This window comes from Myxocyprinus asiaticus, chromosome 18 (assembly GCF_019703515.2).
Source record: "Myxocyprinus asiaticus isolate MX2 ecotype Aquarium Trade chromosome 18, UBuf_Myxa_2, whole genome shotgun sequence".
NCBI lineage: Eukaryota > Metazoa > Chordata > Actinopteri > Cypriniformes > Catostomidae > Myxocyprinus > Myxocyprinus asiaticus.
Window position 1 is genome coordinate 33,969,360 of NC_059361.1, and position 20,846 is coordinate 33,990,205.

The window sequence follows — 20,846 nt, forward strand, 5'->3', positions numbered from 1 at the left end:
AAAACGAACAAAATTTTTAGCTGAACGTAACCGATCAAAAAGCTGGTTTTCAATTGTTCTTGAGTGAAAACGTTATTTTTAAATGCTGGTAACCAGTTATAATTGGTTAATTTTGTTCTGTTAATTTTTCATGAAATGAAAGGCCAAAGAGTTTATCACAGTTAATTTTTGGAACTACACTACTTCATGTTGCCTGAAAAAATTTTACATGCTTTGATACTGAAGAAACTGCTGCATCACACATTTCTTTGCCTAATTGTCTGTTGTGGATGAAGCATTCTGTGAATGAAGACCTTTTTAACAACTAAATATAATTACTACATATACATGCACAGCTAATCCAGATACAAGGAAAACATGATTAGGGTAAAAAGTACATTTCTCAGTTATTTCCAAGTCTTCACTAAAGTCTTCAGTCTTCACACAGGAAAAAATTTAGTTTTTAGTCCCTGCTCTCAGTAACCGTCCTGTTATTTGAAACTTTCACTCACTGATTAAAGTAATCATGGCTGACTGTGAATATTACATTTCTAAAATGGCATCTGAAACTGAAAACTATTGATTTTAAATATGCATGACAAGTAAGACATGGCAAAAAGTTATTTTAAACCCTGCTTGTGTGTTTTCCTCAGGTTAGAGGGTTACAGGAGAGTGCGGCCCAGCTCAGAACGGTTTATGCTGGGGAGAAAGCAGAAGCTATTGCCATGCAGGAACAGGAAGTGATGCAGGCATGGAAGGAGCTGCTTATTTCCTGTGAGGACTGCCGAATGCAGATCACCACAGCGACAGACAAGTTGCATTTCTTTGGCATGGTGCGTGATCAGCTGATGTGGATGGACAGCATCATCTGTCAGATAGGAACTGGGGAGAAACCAAGGTAGGACACATGCTAGGACACTCGTTCTGTCCTTATTGGAAATAATTCAGATGCTTTAACATTATAATGCATGAAGGTCTTTGTCAGATCAGCTGGACAATAGCCACTGTGGCCGCTGGAGTGTACTATAGGTATCATACCCGTACCGCAAGTGCAAATATGTGATAATCTGGTAAGTGCATGAATCACAAGAGTAATTACACATCATCCTAAGAGCTCTGTATGTGTATTTTCACAAATGTTGTTTAGAACACAATAGATCTTTTCCAAAAACTCGTAAACGTAAGAGGCCGTTCACATCGAACCTGTTTTTGCATCTTTGAACGTTGCACCGCATCCCGCTGTGTTTTCAGCATCACGCAAAGGAACGCCACGCTTTTTTCCACGCCAGTGGTTGAAGTTTAATTTGAAACAGCAGTTTCAAATTCAAAGTATTTGAACTTTTAAAAACAAAACTACAGCTGCATTGTTTCATTAGTTGTGCTGCACCTAGCTTTTTTAGCGCAATAGCGCGTTTGGTCGGAACGGGCCCTGAGGCATCATTCTAACTGAAAAAGAACCTCATACGTGACTCATTTGAACACTGTAGTTAGGCAGCAACTCACTTAGGCGCACCACACAAATAGCACATTTTACATGAAGTGCACGGTAGACTCGAATCGGTATGTATTTATAATCTGTAGTGTATTTTTAATTGCCTTCTCTACAAACCGTTGCTGCCTTAGAATTGGCCATTACAAAGTATTTAACAAGTTTCTGCCTATTGTGTAGAATAGCCTTCACATCTGAAGTGTGGCTATGATGCACTAAAATGCTGTCTAGAAAGGCAGCCCACTAGGTTTTGGAACAGATCTATCGTGTGTATGGAGCAACAGTTCCAGACATTCAGCATTATATATGTTTTGTATATTAACAAGGTGTAAGGACCTGTGTTAAGAATCTGTAATACTGCAAAAGCTCAGAAGCCATAACGAGAACTCTACATGAAGCCAAAATGGCCTTCTATTGTGGTTTATTTCTGTGGGCAGGCTTAGCCCATGTATTCTTGCCTGAGTAACTCTCCCTCCTTTCACTGTCAGCTCTTTTCGCAGAGCTTTAATGGAATATGGGCTCTCTGGTGCTTGCAGGGATGTGTCATCTGTGGAGATCCTGATGAACTATCACCAGAGCCTCAAGAGTGAGGTGGAGGCCCGCGACAAGAGCATTGTACAGTGTATCGAGATGGGCAAGACCTTACTGGCTGCACGTAACCCTGCATTAGAAGAGGTGACCAACAAAACTGCTAACACAACCTGTTCAGGAACTCTTGCCACACTTGAAATGAGTTTAAATGATGCTTAAATTAAGTTCTGCCTTGTTGTAAGTGAGCTGTGTGTTGTCTGTACATGTGCTTGACTGTTTCAGATCAAAGACAAGCTGGAGAAGGTTTTGGCCAAGCAGAGAGAGCTCACTGAGAAATGGGACAAACACTGGGTAGAGCTGCAGCAAAGTGAGTGAACTGAGATTAATGGAGAAAGACACCCTAGCTTTATTTGAAAACCTAGTGAGCTGCCTACTTATACAGTATTTTTGAGAAGGCTGCTCCAAAAGGTACACTGAAAACCCTAATAATTTGACTCTATGCAATAGATTGAGTAAGCTTGTTCCCTCAATTGAATTGAGTAATGGCGTTTCCAAAACGTAATTATTAAGTTAACTAGATGCAAATAGGCTTAGCTCAGATTTGCTATTTAAATTGAGTTGTTGTTTCTACTTAATAATTTTAATTAAATTAACTAAATTTTCGGTCATACAATAACACAGCTGAAATAAAGATTTTAACTGATTCTAGGACATTAAATCATTAAATAAACTTAATTCTTCACAAAAAAAGCTTATACACCTGTACTTTAGTTGCACATTATAAGGAGAACTGAGATAATGTTAACAGGGTCCAACTTGACCAAAGGTGATCTAGATAACCCTAATGGTGACATCACACGAAGCAACAAAACAACATAAAAAATGATATTTAAATGCCCCAATATATTCCCTTTGACCAAGGAAACATAATTAAATAATTCAAGCGCAAGGCATTACGGGTATTTTCCATAGCCTCATTTTGTACTCAATAGTTTGATTAATTAACACAAAAATCTTAAGCATATGGATTTTTATGAAAAATAAGTTCCAGGAACTTAAATATTGGAGTTATGAGCCCAAAACTTGACATTTCAAATACTTATATTACTTATATTAAGTACTTAAATATTTATTTAAGACAACTTGATTTTTCCAGAAATGACAACATTAGGGTTTACAGTGTAGTAGTAAAATTATGCGGCCTTCTAAGATCCCCGTTAATGCCAAATTCTAATGCAGCATTACAATATCCTTCACGATATAGCAATCCCAGAATGATTTACTGTGAGCTCAGGGAAAAGATATAAATATGCAGACAATAAAATATATTTCATTAAATACTGAAAATTTCCTCAAAAAGTAGTTGCATCTAGTTAAAATATTCAATCAATTAAAATATTTAATCGAATTAATTTCATTATGTGACGATTAATCTAATTAATTGTAATTAATCACATACCAATATTTACTTTAAAAGGCCCCCAAATAAACGTAATTAAGAATAATTTCAATAATTATAATACTGTATATAGGCCTAATAAATATTATAATTCAGATCATTTAAAGGTGCACTCAGTAATTTTTTCCTCATTAAAAAGTTTAACTTTTAAAGACACGAATTGTAATTTTGCAATATATGTAGTAAATCATGACCACTCACATTAAAATGAAGACACCGGTCATATCAGTAAACTTATAAAAGCTGTTTTATTCTACATGGAGAGGGTCCACACATGGGGGCTGTCATGTTAGAATCACATGACCAGCCGAATACTACTCACTTAATCTCAGTAACCGCCCTGTTAAGCCAAAAGTTAAGTGCACTTTTAAGTACATTACATAATTTGTGGCAACAGAAAAGTAAAGCATTCAGACAATAAAATAATTTAAATCGACAGCCCTAATATATTATATAGGTTCATATGTGTGGTTTGCTGCCTATTTAGAAACAAAAATCAATTTTTAAAACAAAATTCATGTTAATTCGTTTGAAGAAGTTTTCTTGACCTTGTGTGCAGTCTGCACTCCAACATCTCACTAACTTTCGATCTCTTCCTCTCAGTGTTGGAGGTGCATCAGTTTGCTCAGGAAGCAGTGGTAGCGGAGGCCTGGCTCACAGCTCAGGAGCCCCTCCTCAGTAGTAATGAACTGGGCGGCAGTGTGGATGAGGTGGAGCAGCTGATTCGCAGACACGAAGCCTTTCGCAAAGCTGCAGCCACTTGGGAAGAACGCTTCAGCTCCCTACGCCGTCTCACCACGGTAATACCAGGCCACGAAACATCATTTTACATGTTACTTCTGTATTTAAACATACTTCTAAAGCCAAATATGCATACACTCGGTGGGCTAAAATACATACATTCAATGTATATGTACGTATATAAAATTGGCTGGAAATTAGTTGTATATTGTGATGGAGTCTAGACTATACTTTTTGTTTATCAATTACGTAGGTGGAGAAGATAAAGGCAGAGCAGAGTAAGCTTCCTCCAACTCCATTGCTGGGACGGAAGGTTTTCTTAGACCCTCAGGACTATTCCCCTGCCCGCAGTAGCCCTTCCTCTCTAATAAGACAGACCATCTATGAGCAGGGTGAGCCGCGTGTGGAGCGCATCACCCCTCAGCCCTCTCCTTCTTCCGTGGTCCGCAGACTGGGTTCCACTGTAGCCAACTACACACCCATCATGAATGGAGCTGCTACTCATCGCATTCAGGAAGCCAGAAATGCTGGGATTGTTGGTGTGGCTGCAGGACTGGGGACTGCTATGGAGCATAAAGTCACCCAGATACGTGCTGAATTTAAAGCTCAAGCCCCACAGCAGAATATCGAACACCTGCATGAGGTGGTGCACCCCCTGCTGGAGAGAGAGAGAGAGCGGGAACGGTATCACGAGAATGTGATGGCGGAGGTGGTGCTCCAAGAGCCAGGTGGAGGAAGGGAGCGTCTTAACAGTGGGGCAGGAGGGAGTGGGAGCAGTCGTTCCGAGCTTGTGGTGGAGCAACATCCACCGCCAAGGGAATCGCGGTTGGAGAGGCAGCTATCCACCGAGCAGCTGGTTCAGGCACGTAGGGATGAGCTCCCTCAGGAGGTGTGGAGGGAACGAGCTGAAAGGGTGGAGAGGAGGTTGGAGAGACAGACATCTAGTGAACAGGAGGGACATGAGGTGCGACGCAGGGACAGACACAGACTGGAGAGACAGGAGAGCAGTGAGCAGGAGGCCAGGGAGCAGTCAGATAGACGCTCCAGGGGTGGGTGAGTGACCGCATTTGTGACTGTAAACAAACCATAGTTTGGTGCAAGAACTATATATGGTAGATGCTTTCCTGATGCAGAAAAATGAGAATTCCATACAAGACCTCGTTGGTGATCATATTGTGCAAAATTCATCAGTGTTTGTTTTCGTAATCTTTCATCAAAATGTAATAATTTGCTCTGCCTCTGAAATTACTTTCCTTTTTGGCTGACGTCACATGAAGTGCTTTTCCACCATTGGGCAGAATGGTTCTGAGCATGGTGAAGAAAGGTTCCGGTTAGCTAACCGTGCTCAGGACAGAGAACCATGCTGGTGGAATGCCTGTAGTGATGTGGTGACTCGTGATTGATCACTTGCCCAGTAAGTCCATTCTAATCCTGATTTCGTAGCACCACAGTGGAAATAGAAAGCATAACCATACAAACAAGCCCAAATCGCTATGGAATGGCACAGTTCCGCAGACCACCACTCCCCATGGTGGTAAAGTGCCTTTGGTTCCTGCAAGAGGGGAAAATAATTTAACCAAGAGCCAAATAACTATTTAGGCATTGTTTTAGGCTACTTTTATGGGTAATGCAGCTTCTGAAAAATATTGCCAATAGTGAACGCAGTCATTTAATGCTGTTTAACATTTATGTCAGAAAGGATTAAGTTGACCTTCAGCCTTCACGTCCCAGTCACCATCTAAGTTCCCAGCAGGTAGAAGTTCTTATTCCTGGGACAATTTTTCTTCAGTCATACAATTGACTGCAAACTCACATTTAGTTCTTGCACCATTCTTGATCCAATAAATTCCAAATAAAATCAAGTTCTGCAATACGAGATATGTATTGTGAATGCTGTTTCATTGTTGACTTACAAACTCTGAAGTTGCATTCTTTACTTATGCAATATAGCATGATTTGCAGGTCTCAAATAACACCTTTATATTGGCAGGGACAAAAGGTCCACGCTAGCTGAGATTGTCGAGCAGCTTCAAGAAAGAGAAGCGGCACAGGTGTGTGGACAGTCTGAAGTCTTTTGTCTCGTTTTCTAACAAAATTTCATAATGAAGGTCAAAGACATGTTGTATATTTCAAATTTCAGGCCCGAGGAGAGATTCCACGTCTACCCAATGGCTTTCCTGAGAAGTCTACTAGACCAGACCGGCCTCGTGCCAGAGACAGACCCAAACCAAGGAGAAGACCACGACCCAAGGAGACAACAGCTGGAGAAACACGCCGCTCAAGGTCTGCACCGGCCCAGGGCAGCCAACCGGTGCCCCTGCTGCCCACCCACACAGCCCAGCACGAAGGGTTCCTCTTCCGCAAAATAGACATTGATGGCCAGAAGAAGAGTTCAAACAGGTGGGGCTTTGTGGTCTAAATGTTATGGACACTTGGCTTGGAATTAGCATGGAAAAAACAGCTAAACCAAATATACCAATCAAAAGTTGTATGATTGGTCATTCGAAGCCATGCTATTGCTATTATTACAATTGTACTGATGCTTAGAGCACTAACATTTGTTATACAAAAGTTAGCTCTTATTTTCTTTCACCTAGTTTCTTGTCAAACTAGAAAAATGCTTGAAAGCTTTACAAACTTCAAAGTGTTTCCTGAAGTTAAACAAAAAAGCAGCTGTTTGGCTGTCATTTGTTGATTAGAAGTTTCATATCTCACAATAGCAGAAAATAGCTAGCTTTTAGCACTGCTTGCCACATGCATGGTGACACTAAAATCAGCCTGGTGGATGGATTTTACTGTGCTAGAAGACCAACAGATGCTGGGTTTCTGAAGTCATGGCTAGCAAGGTATGAAGCCTTTACCGCATTCACGTCTTAGCGTTATTTAGCTATTTTGTATAGAGACTGGATGGCCCACCTCTGCAGCCCATTTTCCAAGTCACAAATTAATTCATTGCCATTTAAGGAACTCAAAAGAATGGCTGTCTAGTCATTTATTGCATGATTTGCACATAATTGGCTTAATAACTGCCTGTCCACTGCAGCCATATTCATGCAATGGTGAGTGTATATGCAACTGTATATCTTATAAACCAAAACCTCTCTTCTTTCTTGTGCTTTCTTTGCCGCTGGCTGTTCCTGTCCCTCTCTACAAAGGTAAGCCAGGGACTGCCCATCATTTTGTTACGGTATTGTAATGATCTCTTTAGCAGTTTGGTCTTGCTCAGTCTCAAGTGCTGGTCATCCTAGACTCAGTTGGTGAGTAGTACATACTGTACCTGCAAACTAGTCGCCTTTCGGCAAAATTCACCATTTTGAATCCAAAATAGGTCATTCACATGATTTGCGCAGATCCGGTGAAGTAGCCTATACATGCATGTGAACGATTTGGTAAATTTCAGTGTTAGGTGAACAAGCATCCGTGATAAGAGCAGCACAAGCATAGGTGGACGCGTGCATATATGGCTTTTTTTTTTATATATATTGAGTGTACATTTATAACATTATGCTTTGTGTTATATTACCCTGGAATTAGTAAAAAAAAAAAAAGAATTACCACAGCTGTGAGGGGGTTTCTATTACAGCTGCTGAGAGAGTGACAGTAAATTTGTCATCTTCTCCCATTTTACTGTCTTAATCCACCACTCTCTATTTTTTTCCTCTTCTGGAAAGTCATTCAAATGTATTAGTGGATTTCTTCTTTTGCTCTTGGAGCAAATGGGTAAGTGAAAATAATATTTGCTGTGATCTTCCATTCACTCCCATTCACCGCTGTCGAAGTTTACCCTGCAAACGTTTACTTCCGCTTTCCAAAACCCGGAGTGTGAAAAAGGTCTGTTGTTTTTAAGGAATCTATGGCAGGTCGGATGATTCAAAACATCTGGTGTACCATGGGTAATGTAGATGTTTACCATGTATTCCGCTATCAAAATTGTTTTTTAAACAACGAAGTTGAGAACGCAGATGGATAGATTCAACGGAAGCATATACCATCAGTGAACAACCTCATAGCTCACGGTAGGTCTGTATTTAAAGTTTTATAAGTTATTGTTGAAAATCAATTCGTCTTTGAGATAAATACATGAGATTTTCACTTCCGGAACCAGACTGGTGTGCTCTATTGCGCTGTTCCTAGAATAGAAAGTAATGCAATACCGCTACCTTGTGGGCCACTGGCAAAATGTCACCAAGCACACAAGTGAAACTGTAAAACATTGTATTGTTTGCAAAAATGCCCTTATTAAAAGTACTGAATGTTGTTAAATGTTCAGTGTTAAAATGTCGCCATAGACATAAAGGGACATAACATAGCCTAAGTGTTAAAATGTTGTTTGTAGTTAAAAAAAATAAATAAATAAATAAAACATGGGGTTACAAATTAAAATACAAACTCTTAAAACAAATGACACATCATTGACAAATTTGAAAGAGCTATAAGTGTGTACTTCACTGTTAGATTGTTTCATAAGCTGTGTATTAAATAGTTAAAATAGATATATCACATTAATACATATTGATAACTCTAATAACTCTAGTTCTTGTAAAATCAGAATGAATTAATGTGTTGCTGAACGGACTCAGATATTGTACAGACTTAGTTAATGTGTTATTACGAACTTAGTCTGTAAAATATTTCATGTACATTTTCATATTTTTTTTCAGCCCACTAAAATATGTGTTACTTACATTTCTTAACGGGTGCTATTGGGGGCTAAAATGTTTATATAACATTAGATCATGACAGGGATAAAACAGAAAGTCAAGAAAGTCAATCAAGGCTTATGTTTTAAGATGAAAACATTTATTATTATTCTTGGTCTTTTTATCGGTGTAATTAAAGTCCCATTTACACCCGTTTCAATTTTTTTTTTTTTTTCTTTCAATGTCAGAGGCCAATCATGTAGGACATTTATACCCTGATGAGACAGTGAAGCCCCCTTCAGGTGGCTGATCAAAATATGGACATGCTAGAATCGGCCGGAAACATTTTACAGACCTTATTTTTTGGGAGTTTGTAAAGCAGTAGCCTTATCTGTTTTGATACAAACAGACCCTTATATTGTTTTACTCATTTGTAAGTTTCTTTGGATAAAACGCATGTAAATCTAAACAAAGTTGCATGCATCAAACCAAATGACTGTCAATTTAAGTATCTTTTTATTATAATAATATATTGTGTGATGCAAATTAATACGTAGATTTCATATAAATGATAACAACTTTATTTATTTTCTATCTTTGATCACATTTATATTTTGCTATTATGCATTTATTTTATGTTATATTTGGTAGAGGTTTTAAATTTAAGCATCTCTTTTCTCATTCTAGTTATACATTATACTGACAATATAAAAATGTAATCTTGCCATGCAGTAGATAAACAAAACAAAAAAGTGTGATGCAATAAATTCTTATTTTTTAAATATATTTATAAGTTCATTGGACAAGTTGGCCAAGAATAACACATTGCATATAGGGCATAACAGGAACAATAGTTACGTGCAAAAAAATTCAAGTTCATTAAGACGAGTGAGTGAAGGGTAAGTAAGCCCTAAGTAATTAGGGCAGCCGCTGACACGCTTCTCTGAACCGTGTTACATACCGTGTTGCAATACGTGTTAGCGAAATTGAACACAAATCACTCCACTGCAACACGTGAATGACGTGTGACGTCTGCCTAGACGCTTCACTGACACGTGGTTTACGTGACATCTGTGTCACGTCTACATCTCGTCTTGAATTTAATGGAGTAAGCAGTAGAACCTTTAAAAAATCAAGACGTTGGGGACCTGGGTAGCTCAGCAAGTAAAGACGCTGACTACCACACCTGGAGTCGCAAGTTCAAATCCAGGGTGTGCTGAGTGACTCCAGCCAGGTCTCCTAAGCAACCAAATTGGTCCAGTTGCTAGGGAGGGAAGAGTCATGTTGGGTAACCTCCTCGTGGTCGCTATAATGTGATTCTCGCTCTCAGTGGGGCGCGTGGTGTGTTGTGTGTGGATGCCTTACTGTTGCAGACAGTGTATTTTCTAACTGTATTTGTCTCTATAAATACTCCACAAAATTTGTTGATACAGAACATGACTTTAAAATGTTGTAAAACTTGCTTTATGATGTCTATTTGAATATCTATTATGTTCTTTCCTGACAGTTGTTGATAAAACAAAAAATACACTAATTAATATCAATCAAATATAGCGCAGAACTGGCAAAGAAACAATGCAGCGACTCTCTCGTCTATAGTTTCTCATTTCTAAAACTGCCCCTTTCCTTCGCGTCCTGTCAGCTCCCTTTTGGATACAATAAAAAGATGCAAGGAATCCAAGTGAAATGTATTTGTAAAATGAAATGTCCCGCTCATTCAAGCGTCATTTTAGAGTGTCACCTTTGCGCAGCTGCATTACCTCAGAGCGCTTGCCGTTATCTTGTTCAAATTTCATTAATTGATATATTGAGAATAAATCCTAATAATTCAAGATGCTCTGTTGAAGTATGTGACAATTACAGTTTGTTAAAACAGCAGTGAAACATGAATTAGAACTATTGTGTCAGATGTGAAGGAGTATTTATGCATGCGTCAGGTGTGATCAACACAAAATATTTCCACATAGAATCCATCTGTGCATCCTCGCTCAAGCCTCCTCACAAAGCTTCCTCTGTCCTTGTTTTAGTTGTTTTTCATATAAACATGCACTAAATTAATGTTTTGCTGTGTTTTTAGACGCCGTAAAAGAACTTCAGCTGTTATAAACACGTCTCGAGACACCTGCATTCTGCCTTATTCATTGCGCTGCATTTTGCATTTTAAGAACCAGGGTCAAATATTAACAGGGTTGGGGAGTAACAAAATACATGTAACGGGATTACGTATTTAAAATACAAAATATAAGTAACTGTTCTCCACTACAGTTACAGTTTAAATCATTGGTATTTATAATAGTTACATTCAAAAAGTATTTTGATTACTGAAGAGATTACTTTGCATTTTATTGTCATTTGTTTCATTTAATATTTAGTCCTTTCAGATGGAAAACATTTATACATATAAATGATGCGATCCAAAGTGCATTTGAACAGCGGTGAAACACTTTCTTATGATGTGCTACATTCATACGAGCAGACAGAGAAGTAAGTTTGAAGTAAGTTTGGAGCAGAAGAAATAGAAATAAACCTTGTGTAAATTATCAGCTTTACGCTAAGATAAAATGCTATTTCTAGCCATTTTACATGCATGTATTCTGTAATCTGTAGTGGAATACATTTCAAAAGTAACCCTCCAAACCCTGGATATTAACAAGGGCTCAGCGCAAAAATGCCACTGAAGGTGACAAAAATGACCCCGAAATTGAAAATTTGGGGTCAAAAAAATTTAATAAAAATGCCACTTATGATTTCTGTTTCTTATTTGTAACATCGGATATATTTCTTTTTATTCTAGACCTAATATGTATCACATGAAATGATTTGATGTTCATTTAAATGTATAGGTAACCGCTAATCTGATTATTCAGGTTGAACATGTTTTTTAAGGAATTGATTCATTTGAAATATTTGATGTAACACAATGACATCATATTGTCATATTTTGTATGGTTAGGAAGAAAATATGCCCTAACAATTCCCTCATAATGTTGCAAAATGCCCCTAAAATCAACTCCAGGTGGCAGATGCCCCATAATAGAAAAGTTAATTTCTGACTCTAGTCTAAATAGCCTACATACTCAAGAAAGTAATAATACTAAAAAATGCTTCTCTCAAAGTCACCAGAGTTTAATTCTTCGGCGTTGTTTTGCCAAAAAAAAAAAAAAAAATACAATAATACAATAATGGTACACTTAAAATATGATTTTAAATATAACAGAATACCCACCCCCACCCCCCACCTTTTTCAACCGTACAGAGTTTGCCGGTATGGTAGTTAGTTAGTGCATGGTGTCATCTGGAACCTAATGGTGAAATCTTGTGTTTTCTCTCCCATACAACAGCAGATCTTGGGTGAACCTGTACTGTGTGTTGAATAAAGGTGAGCTGGGCTTCTATAAGGACGCAAAGAGCACCACCACACCTTACAACAATGAGCCGCTTCTCAACCTGAGCCATTGTGCCTGTGATATCAACAATGGTTACAAGAAGAAGAAGAACGTCTTCACACTCAAGTATGTGGCTGTAGGGCTGACCGATACAACAAATAGTCTCTATATATTTGTGATGATTTTGTTGAGGATATAAAATTAAGCAACATTGTTAATATTGCATTGATTTGAATGTTTTTTTATTTGGTCATTAAGTTTCCTAAAGACCACGTCACTTGATTATTTTTGCGATCCCTCGCTTTCTCACAGCTTGCAAGTATGTGAGCGTTAAGATGAGTGTTTTAATAGCATTTCTAAATGTAACTTTAAGGTAATTTGTTTTTACTGTTTCCCCCAGTCATACATGGCTGATAAAATGCATGGCACTAGAACTCACTATAACTAGTTGTTAGTGATGCACCTATGTATCGTCTAATAAAAGCAATAATCTGTACTATCGAACATCAGACGATTGTCTAAAAACAGCTGATGAGCAGGGCCAATTATTTCTTGTAAATCAATTTTGTACTGTATATACTGTTTTCTTTTCATAACATTTTTTTCACATTATAATTTCAGAACTAAAGATGGAAGTGAGTTTCTATTCCATGCTAAAGATGAGGTGAGACACTTTTATCCCAGTTTTTTCTAATGTAGTCATAACTAATGAAATCAGACAATTCCAGAGTCTTGACCTTTTGTGGGAATACACGGTGAGTCTCCAATCTCTGTTTGGCCTGCAGGATGATTTGAAGAGCTGGATCACAAGTATAACCACTAGTATAAATGAGCACGAAGAGCTTGCCAAACGGGGGCAGACCCATCTAACTACCTCATCAACAGACGAGGGAACGCGCAGGGAAGGCAGCAGGGCAGGGGGGTCAGAGAGAGGTGAAAGGTCGGACCGAGCCGACGGAGGATCAGTGCGCTCAGACAAGGGTGATAAGCCTGAGAAAAAGACGGGCAAGAAGAAATGAGGCACCCCACAGCACCTGATCACCCTCTGAGAGTGCGTCGTGTTGCAAGTGAGACAGGAACCGGGACTTCGCAAAACCAGGAATGTGGATCAGTGCTCTGACGGGATCAGGAAACGAAGGCGTCACTGTGAACTCCCTTGATGTCTTGCTGTCCAGCACTGAGGTGCTCTGGTCTCTGCTGTGGAAATGCCATGTATCAGAGCGCCCAATAGTGGCTACTGAGGACTTCAGGAGTTCAGGAGCTGCATTTGGGCCAAAGAGCCGATAATATAGGCAACTGAAGGATAAAAGAGTAAGATGTTAAAGTAGCTCATGAAGATTATTTTCTAATCCGTGTGTGAAAAAGATGACCCATATGAACGTGTACCTGTCTCTCTTTGTATATTGTACATCTCAACATAAGTTCTATACAATCCCACGCTGTTAAGAATGGAAATATGCCAAAATCTGAAAAATCTTTTTTCTGAAGAGCATGTTTTGTCTGTTTATTTTGTAAGTTGTTTTGCTCTTTTATACTATTAATGTATTGATTTGTATTAATTGGCTATTCCACGCAATTTTTTTGATTCTCGTCTTGCCACTTTGTAGACCACAACAAGATTGAACGCCAGACATGACATATCTGAACATGCCTACAAGGTATTTCAAATGACACAAAGGTTTTTTCCAAATTAAGAGAAGCGACTCACTTGCAGTGAGTGTGTATTCTCAAATCCGGTTTCTATGGTTTGTTCGTTTCATGCAGATTCATGCAGATAAAAAAGCTTTTTATCTAATTTGGAGGAAAATCTCAATCATCAGTATTATATTATGCATTAAATGTAAAGTTAATTTGAGCATTTAATGACATTTCAAATGATCAATTTTGCTTGGTTGTGTATGTTTGTGTCTATGCATGTACGCTTTACACATGTCATGTCATTTAGCTATTCAGAACAGGTCTTTTTAATTTACACTCAGAAGTCTTCCAAGCACAGAACTGATTGTTTTGTAAAACCTTTATTTTTCCTTGTGTCAGTTTAACCAGCATATCATGTTTCGCTCAATGTTATTTCCAAGCACTGCACTGATGATTGCACTGAAGGCTGAATGGATGCAGGCATTTGATTTATCTCATCCCTGCTAATGTTAGTTTGATTTGTGAGATGCCAATTGAATGCTATGTAGATGTTATAATGTGACTGTCTTCCCTGACTGGATAAAACTGGGTTTAAAATTGTATTCTGTTTTTCCATCATTGTATTGAGGTCTTTGAATTGTGTTGTTCAGCAGGTTTTAGTATAGAAAGCCCATAGCTAGCAAAAATGCAAGGTGTATCATACAGAAAACACAACATGCTTTAAAACAGCTCTGCAAACAATTGCACATATTAAATTGTTTGTTGCTTTGTTGTTTTTTATCAATCTACATGCAAAATCACAAACCGCAATTGAACAACGCATGACTGACTATATTGTAGCTACATTTGAAACACAATTTTTAAGTAGTGTACACATACAGTTGAAGCTAACTGTCAGTGTTAAAGAGAAACATAATCGTTTCAGGTCTCATGGTTGTGCCTCATTGCCTACATCTTAATGTCTGTCAGCTGTAGTCCTTAATGCATTGTCTGTTCTTGTACAAAGGCTAGGCCTAAATAACGTTAGAAGCAATGGTCCTCTAAGAGAATCTGTAAATCAATCATTGAAAGTAATATGTCCATGTAAGCTTTTTTTCCTCAGTATCTGCAAGTTCATTTCTTTCTTTTAACATGAACAGAGCATCATGCAAATGCTGTTGTAATGTTCCATATTCTGCCAACATTTTGAAATATACTGTCAGCTCTCATTTCTCTATACAATCTCAAAACATTGTATATATATATCTAAAGAGCTTTCGGTGTCTAGGTCTGAATTTCCTTTCCATTGACTCCTTTGGTTTTGTCTCCATGTCTTATTTTTGGTACAAAATAATTCCTATTTTTATGCAATGGAATTACTTATTCTTAGGCAGAGGGTATGCAGTAAAAGTATCCAACATGGTGGTGGTGAACAGAAACAACGTATACACTTGCAAGTAGAAAATTTATGCAACTTTTCCTTTGCACTATTACTGCCCCATTGCACAGTGCTATAGTGAGCAGAGAATTGGTGCTTGAGGGTCTGGATCAGGTTTCCAAGCAGTATTACTACAAAACAATGCATTCATTTAGCATCTGATTTATGTAAATTCACACATCTGCAAACATTGTTTCATTGGTTTGATAAAAGTATTGTTTTTAAAGGGGTCATGACATGCCTTTTTTTTATATGTTCCTTAATGTTCACTTATAATATTAGTAATATTAGTCATATATTTGTAAAGCATGATAATTTTCCACCCTTATTCTGACCCTCTGTCAGATACGCTGGGTTTTGGTGTTGCTTCTTTAAGACTTGACATTAAATGCCCACTGTTATGATTGGCTCTCTCTACTTGCTCACCGCTACTGGGCGGGGCTACGGAAGTGAGTAAAGGTAAAGTAGGCGTTGATGTGCTGTTGTGGAGGCGGTCAGATGCAGATGTCAACCACATTGTGACATCACAATGTGGAGGAAGTAGAGAGCGAGTCATTTTGGCAGCTTGGTTTCAACAAATGCTGTTTTTGGAGTGAGGGGGAAGTTTTGAGTTCTGAAACATACAGTGTGTTTTTATAGTACAATGACCTCTTATATGTCTAAATATATGACCCCTTTAACATGTTTCATCGCATGTTACAGCTAATCATTTTTACCTAATATCACAGTATTTCAGTTTCTTTAGATGTAAAAGCATACAGTTCAATCATTTTTCAAATGTAATTAAAGCTTAAGTGTGTAACTGTTTTGGTGTTAAAATACTTTGTCCTTTTCTTCAGCTTAATATGCAGAGACAACTGTAAGCCATTTGTAGATTAACTTTCTCGAAAACGGTAAACACTGTGTTTCTGTGGTGCTTTGAAAATTCCCATTTGTTTTGAGCCACCTGTCTAGCCTTACACAACAATATTGACTGGACCAACGGCATGAGTTGGGAGCAGGACTATTTGTTTATTTGATCAACGGAAGACGGGGCATGTTCGGAAAGATGATTTTAAAACAATGTTCATATATGTAATTCCATTCGGTGGCGCTACTGGCACAGAAATTACACTTCAGTTTTAAATTCAAGATGGATTTGATCCATTAGATTAATAGAAAGCACAATCTGAATTTTCAACTACTTCACAATTAATATAATGTTTTATTTTAGAAGTCTTGTCTGATTTAGCTTTCGTGCAAATGTTTAGGGATTCATCAAGATTTCTGTATTTTTAAAAGTTGTTTTAATTCCGTATTATCCTTTTAATATGCCAATTTAAATGAGTTTTATGGCAGATAATAGTGTTTAATCAGTATAGGATGGAATCTTCTTTAGAGGGTCGTGTACAGCCTGTTGATAGTGTCAGACCCTCAAGCACCACTGGTTTTAGCTCAGCAGCTCGATTGCCTGTACAAATTGCTTTTGTACAGACAGAAATGCTCTTGTTTCTGCAGTGAAATAAGAACATTTTGCGGGTTTTATCAGTTTTGATTACCAATGGGGTAGGAGGGGTTATTTCTCCAGAACTTCAAATGAAACTGGACAATTCAGGTTGCATGAATAACATTGTCCCTGTAATGGTACTGCTGTGCATGATGAAAGCACTCTCATTCTCACTCATAGTCACTGTACAAGGGTGACACTAATACACATGGAAACAGTGAATGAATGAATGCTGTATAATTCAGATCCTGACTGACTCTGTACAGTTAATTCCTTGATAAATACAGCTTGTGATATGTTAAATGTGTCGCTTTTTTCATTTATTCTGTAATTAGCATCCTTACGCCCACATGAAGACTTAACTTTCTGTACTGACAACAAGCTAGAGCCTGTTATCAGATTACCATAGATAACTGTAAAATGGGTTTGCACTGGGGGTTTTTTTAACAGAAAATACTACGTTTGTTATATTCATTTAGAAATAGAACTTTAATACATGGTTGATACACTCAACAACATTTACTTATTCAACAACATGGTTGCCCAGCATGTTTGTGCAGCCCTCCATATATGTTTTTATATCTTTGTTATTTCTTGAAACATGCAAGATTGTCAGATTTCCCAGTCTGGGCATATTGTCATATTATATGGAGAAAATTGTCACAACAGAGCTGCCCAATTTTTTAGACATCTGGGTTCCGGTAGTGTTTTCAAATGCATCTTTTTCATAGGGATTCATAAAATCCTTTATATAAGAGTTGTAAGCCGTGAACCAAACCAACCAGCTCCGAGGAAAATCACAACATTACAAGATTTGATTTAAGTCAAAAAAGTATTTGAAAATCAGACAAAAAGACAATGGTACAAGACTGTGTACTTACCGTCTTTCACGAGGGAATGAAATTCAATCCCATGAATCACTGCAAATGACTTTATCATTTATATAAAAATAAATGAAATACAACTTATTGATTTTAAGTATAGAAACAATATATTTTATGTAGTGTAATTCTTCCCCAGGGATTTTGCTATTAAACATTTTTTTTTATTATTATGAAGTTGAAATAACACCTGCTGATGGCTTTAACAGCAGCATATACTGTCGATTAACAACATCATAGCTCACAATAGGTCTGTCTTTATAGGTTTATGAGTAATTGTTAAAAATCTATTCGTCTATGGAAAAATAAATAAATGTTTCTTTTTTACTTCTGAAACAAGACTGTTGCACAATATTGGCACTGGTTTGAGAACAATACATTTGTTTAAAATATGAAATAATATTTAAAACATTTTTTAAAAAAGGCCAACAGAAAGTATAATTAAAGAATTATATAAAATTCCACATATAAAATGCATGTGACAACCTGCCCAGCCTAAAATTGAAGAAAAATACAGTTATCCTAAGAACAGAGTTTAACCTTTCGGTGTAAATCTGTCATTTTATAGTTTACCCTTATCTTCCTTACCTTGTGGTTTTACTGTGTTCAAGATCTATTACAAAAATTTTGCCTAATTGTTTTGGATTTTTTCTGACCTGGGCTACCCAATTATCCAGCTACATCTCATAGCACCAGAAGTTTCAAGGCAGAAGCGTTAAAGCTGCAGTCTCTGCAATCTCCACTTTCACATTCTTCTTATGTTCTTGACAAATCACATTCATGTATATTGCCACCTACTGGACAGGGAGGAGAATTTATAGTAAAAAAAAAAAAAAAAAAAGGACTTATTTACATTTACAGAAGAGAGAACTTTTCCCCCAAAATTCTGAAGCAGATGCACTTCCTTCTAGCCTTTTCCCCTTCAAAATGGTCTGAGATGGTTTTAGATACTTGGGTATCAAGGTCAATCGCTCCCTCTCAACTACTTTTACAAAAAAAACTTCACTGCTTTCCTTAATATGTGTAAACAGGATCTGAATCGTTGGGCCTCCTTACCAGTATCATTAGCAGGGTGCGTCAACCTAATTAAAATGATAATGTTGCCAAAGTTTTTATGAGTCTTCCAAAACATCCCTATTCTAATTAAAAAACCTGATAAAAGTATTATTCCTTTCATATGGGGGAATAAATCTAGCCAGATCAGTAAGACCCATCTCCAAAGACCAAATTGCTCTGGAGGTCTGGCTTTGCCTAATTTCCTTCATTATTACTGGGCATGCAATATTCAAAAGTCAATTCACTGGTTCGAAGACATACCAATTGCAGAAAAGGCAGACTGGGTAGAACTAGATTTCTCATCATGCCAATATAATCTGAGCTCGTGGTTTGTGCAGCCTTACCCCTTCCAGGGTATAACAGTCCAAATATAATAATCAATCACTCAATAAGAATATAGGCCCAGTTTAGAAGGAACTTCTGTTCTCTTCCCCATTATGTCAAATCACATGTTCATTCCCTCCTGTACAGACCTTGCATTTACCTTATGGTTTGATAAAGGGATTAGAGCAATCCACAATCTGTACATAGAAGACATATTTGCATCATTCTCTCAATTATCCCAAACCTACGACTTACCCGAGAACCATTCTTTCATTATTTACAGATCAGGAGCTTTGTACAAAAAACATTTAATTCATTTCCAGATATGCCCACAAAATCACATGTTGACCACATCCTTGAATTGAATTCAGACCATAAAGGACTGATAACTCAGATTTATGAGCTCATTAACAACTTCAATCCACACTCTATTGAAAATTTGAAAAGGGCTTGGGAATCTGATGTTGGAGTAGTTTTAACAGATGACAATTGGGACTCGGTCTTAGACTTGGTACACACATCGTCTGCATCCGCTAAACATGGCTTAATACAACTGAAAGTGGTACACAGAGTTAATTTAACCAATGCTAGGTTGGCAAAGATTTATTTGAATGTTGAGCCGTCATGCCCTTGTTGTAGATGCCAGCCAGCAGACTTAATGCACATGTTTTGGCTGTGTCTGAATCTCTCCACCTTCTGGATAAGCATTTTTAAGGCTTTCAGTGAGTTGTCTGGAATCCGCTTTGACCCTGACCCAAACTGTGCCCTCTTTGGTTTAACATCAAAGGAATCCCGTGCTCTCTTACCAAACAAAACCTATGTGGCCATAGCGTTCTCTACACTCCTGGCAAGACGCCTGATCTTTCTAAAATGGAAGCAATGTGCACCTCAATCCTTTTCCCATTGGGTCAAAGATGTTATGTATTTCTTAAAACTGGAAAAAATTAAATACACACTCAAGGGGTCCTCTCAATCTTTTGTTAAGATATGGAGGCCCTTTTTGGACTTTTCTGACTCTCTACAGGAACCCCTTGATATAGAGTAGAGTGGTCCCCTTAAATATCCTATTATAGCAGTGAGCATAAATGAGAGTGAGTAAACAATAAGAGATTTTTCGTTTTTTGGTGAACTATCCCTTTAAGAAGGAATGATTTGAATTCTTGCAATTGTTGTTATCACTACATATTATTTTGTGTTTAATAAAGTATATTGCATCCCCATCATGATTGAATATTCACTGTGTTTTTACAATTTTACTGTAGCCTGCTATTTTACCAACGTTTACTTGCACTATCCATTGAGACTGTAAATTGTAGTATAAAAATATTTAAAGACACCATGAAATCAAAATGAAAGTTTTGCTGCTTTTAGTCCACATCTATTAGCTTTAAGGTCATCTATATGCTAGTGTACTCCTGAACGTTGACAAAATTAGTTTTCAGAAGATAAGCATTTAAAATCTGCAGTCTCTTTCTCTTCTGGCTAAAAAGACTCAGGAACATCCATGATCTCACTAAGAGTGCATTTACATGCATAAAAGTTCAGTTTCAGCTGGACTAAAGCAATAATTAGTCTTTTTAAAATGTCATGTAAACGCATTAGTCCGACTGAAATCATACCAGGCAGTTTTCTTTTCTTTTTTTTTTTTTTTTTTTTTTGCGAGATCAAACTAACAGACCTAGATAATGTGATCTAGGCATTAACTGTCCAACATTAACAGTAATTTTAAGATGAATTTTCTTATCAGCCATATCACGTGCCTCACTTCTTAAAATTAGGCTATTTTGTATGGGTACAATTCCGGAGACTGCTTTTTAAC

At 37.5% G+C, this 20,846-nt stretch overlaps 1 protein-coding gene across 2 annotated transcripts in view; it reads left to right on the plus strand.

Annotated features, from left to right (window-relative positions):
* The window catches only part of LOC127455738 (spectrin beta chain, non-erythrocytic 4-like), a 124,454-nt gene extending 109,991 nt beyond the window's left edge, over window positions 1–14,463 (plus strand). For both annotated transcript variants that reach the window (XM_051723823.1, XM_051723824.1), the window contains 10 exons: window positions 633–877; window positions 1,957–2,143; window positions 2,282–2,366; window positions 4,062–4,258; window positions 4,453–5,252; window positions 6,190–6,250; window positions 6,340–6,599; window positions 12,181–12,351; window positions 12,847–12,889; window positions 13,011–14,463. In XM_051723823.1, coding sequence (XP_051579783.1) covers window positions 633–877; window positions 1,957–2,143; window positions 2,282–2,366; window positions 4,062–4,258; window positions 4,453–5,252; window positions 6,190–6,250; window positions 6,340–6,599; window positions 12,181–12,351; window positions 12,847–12,889; window positions 13,011–13,244 — 2,283 coding nt within the window. In that variant the 3' untranslated portion in view covers window positions 13,245–14,463. The remainder of the gene's footprint in view (window positions 1–632; window positions 878–1,956; window positions 2,144–2,281; window positions 2,367–4,061; window positions 4,259–4,452; window positions 5,253–6,189; window positions 6,251–6,339; window positions 6,600–12,180; window positions 12,352–12,846; window positions 12,890–13,010) is intronic.
* Window positions 14,464–20,846: the final 6,383 nt, after the last annotated feature.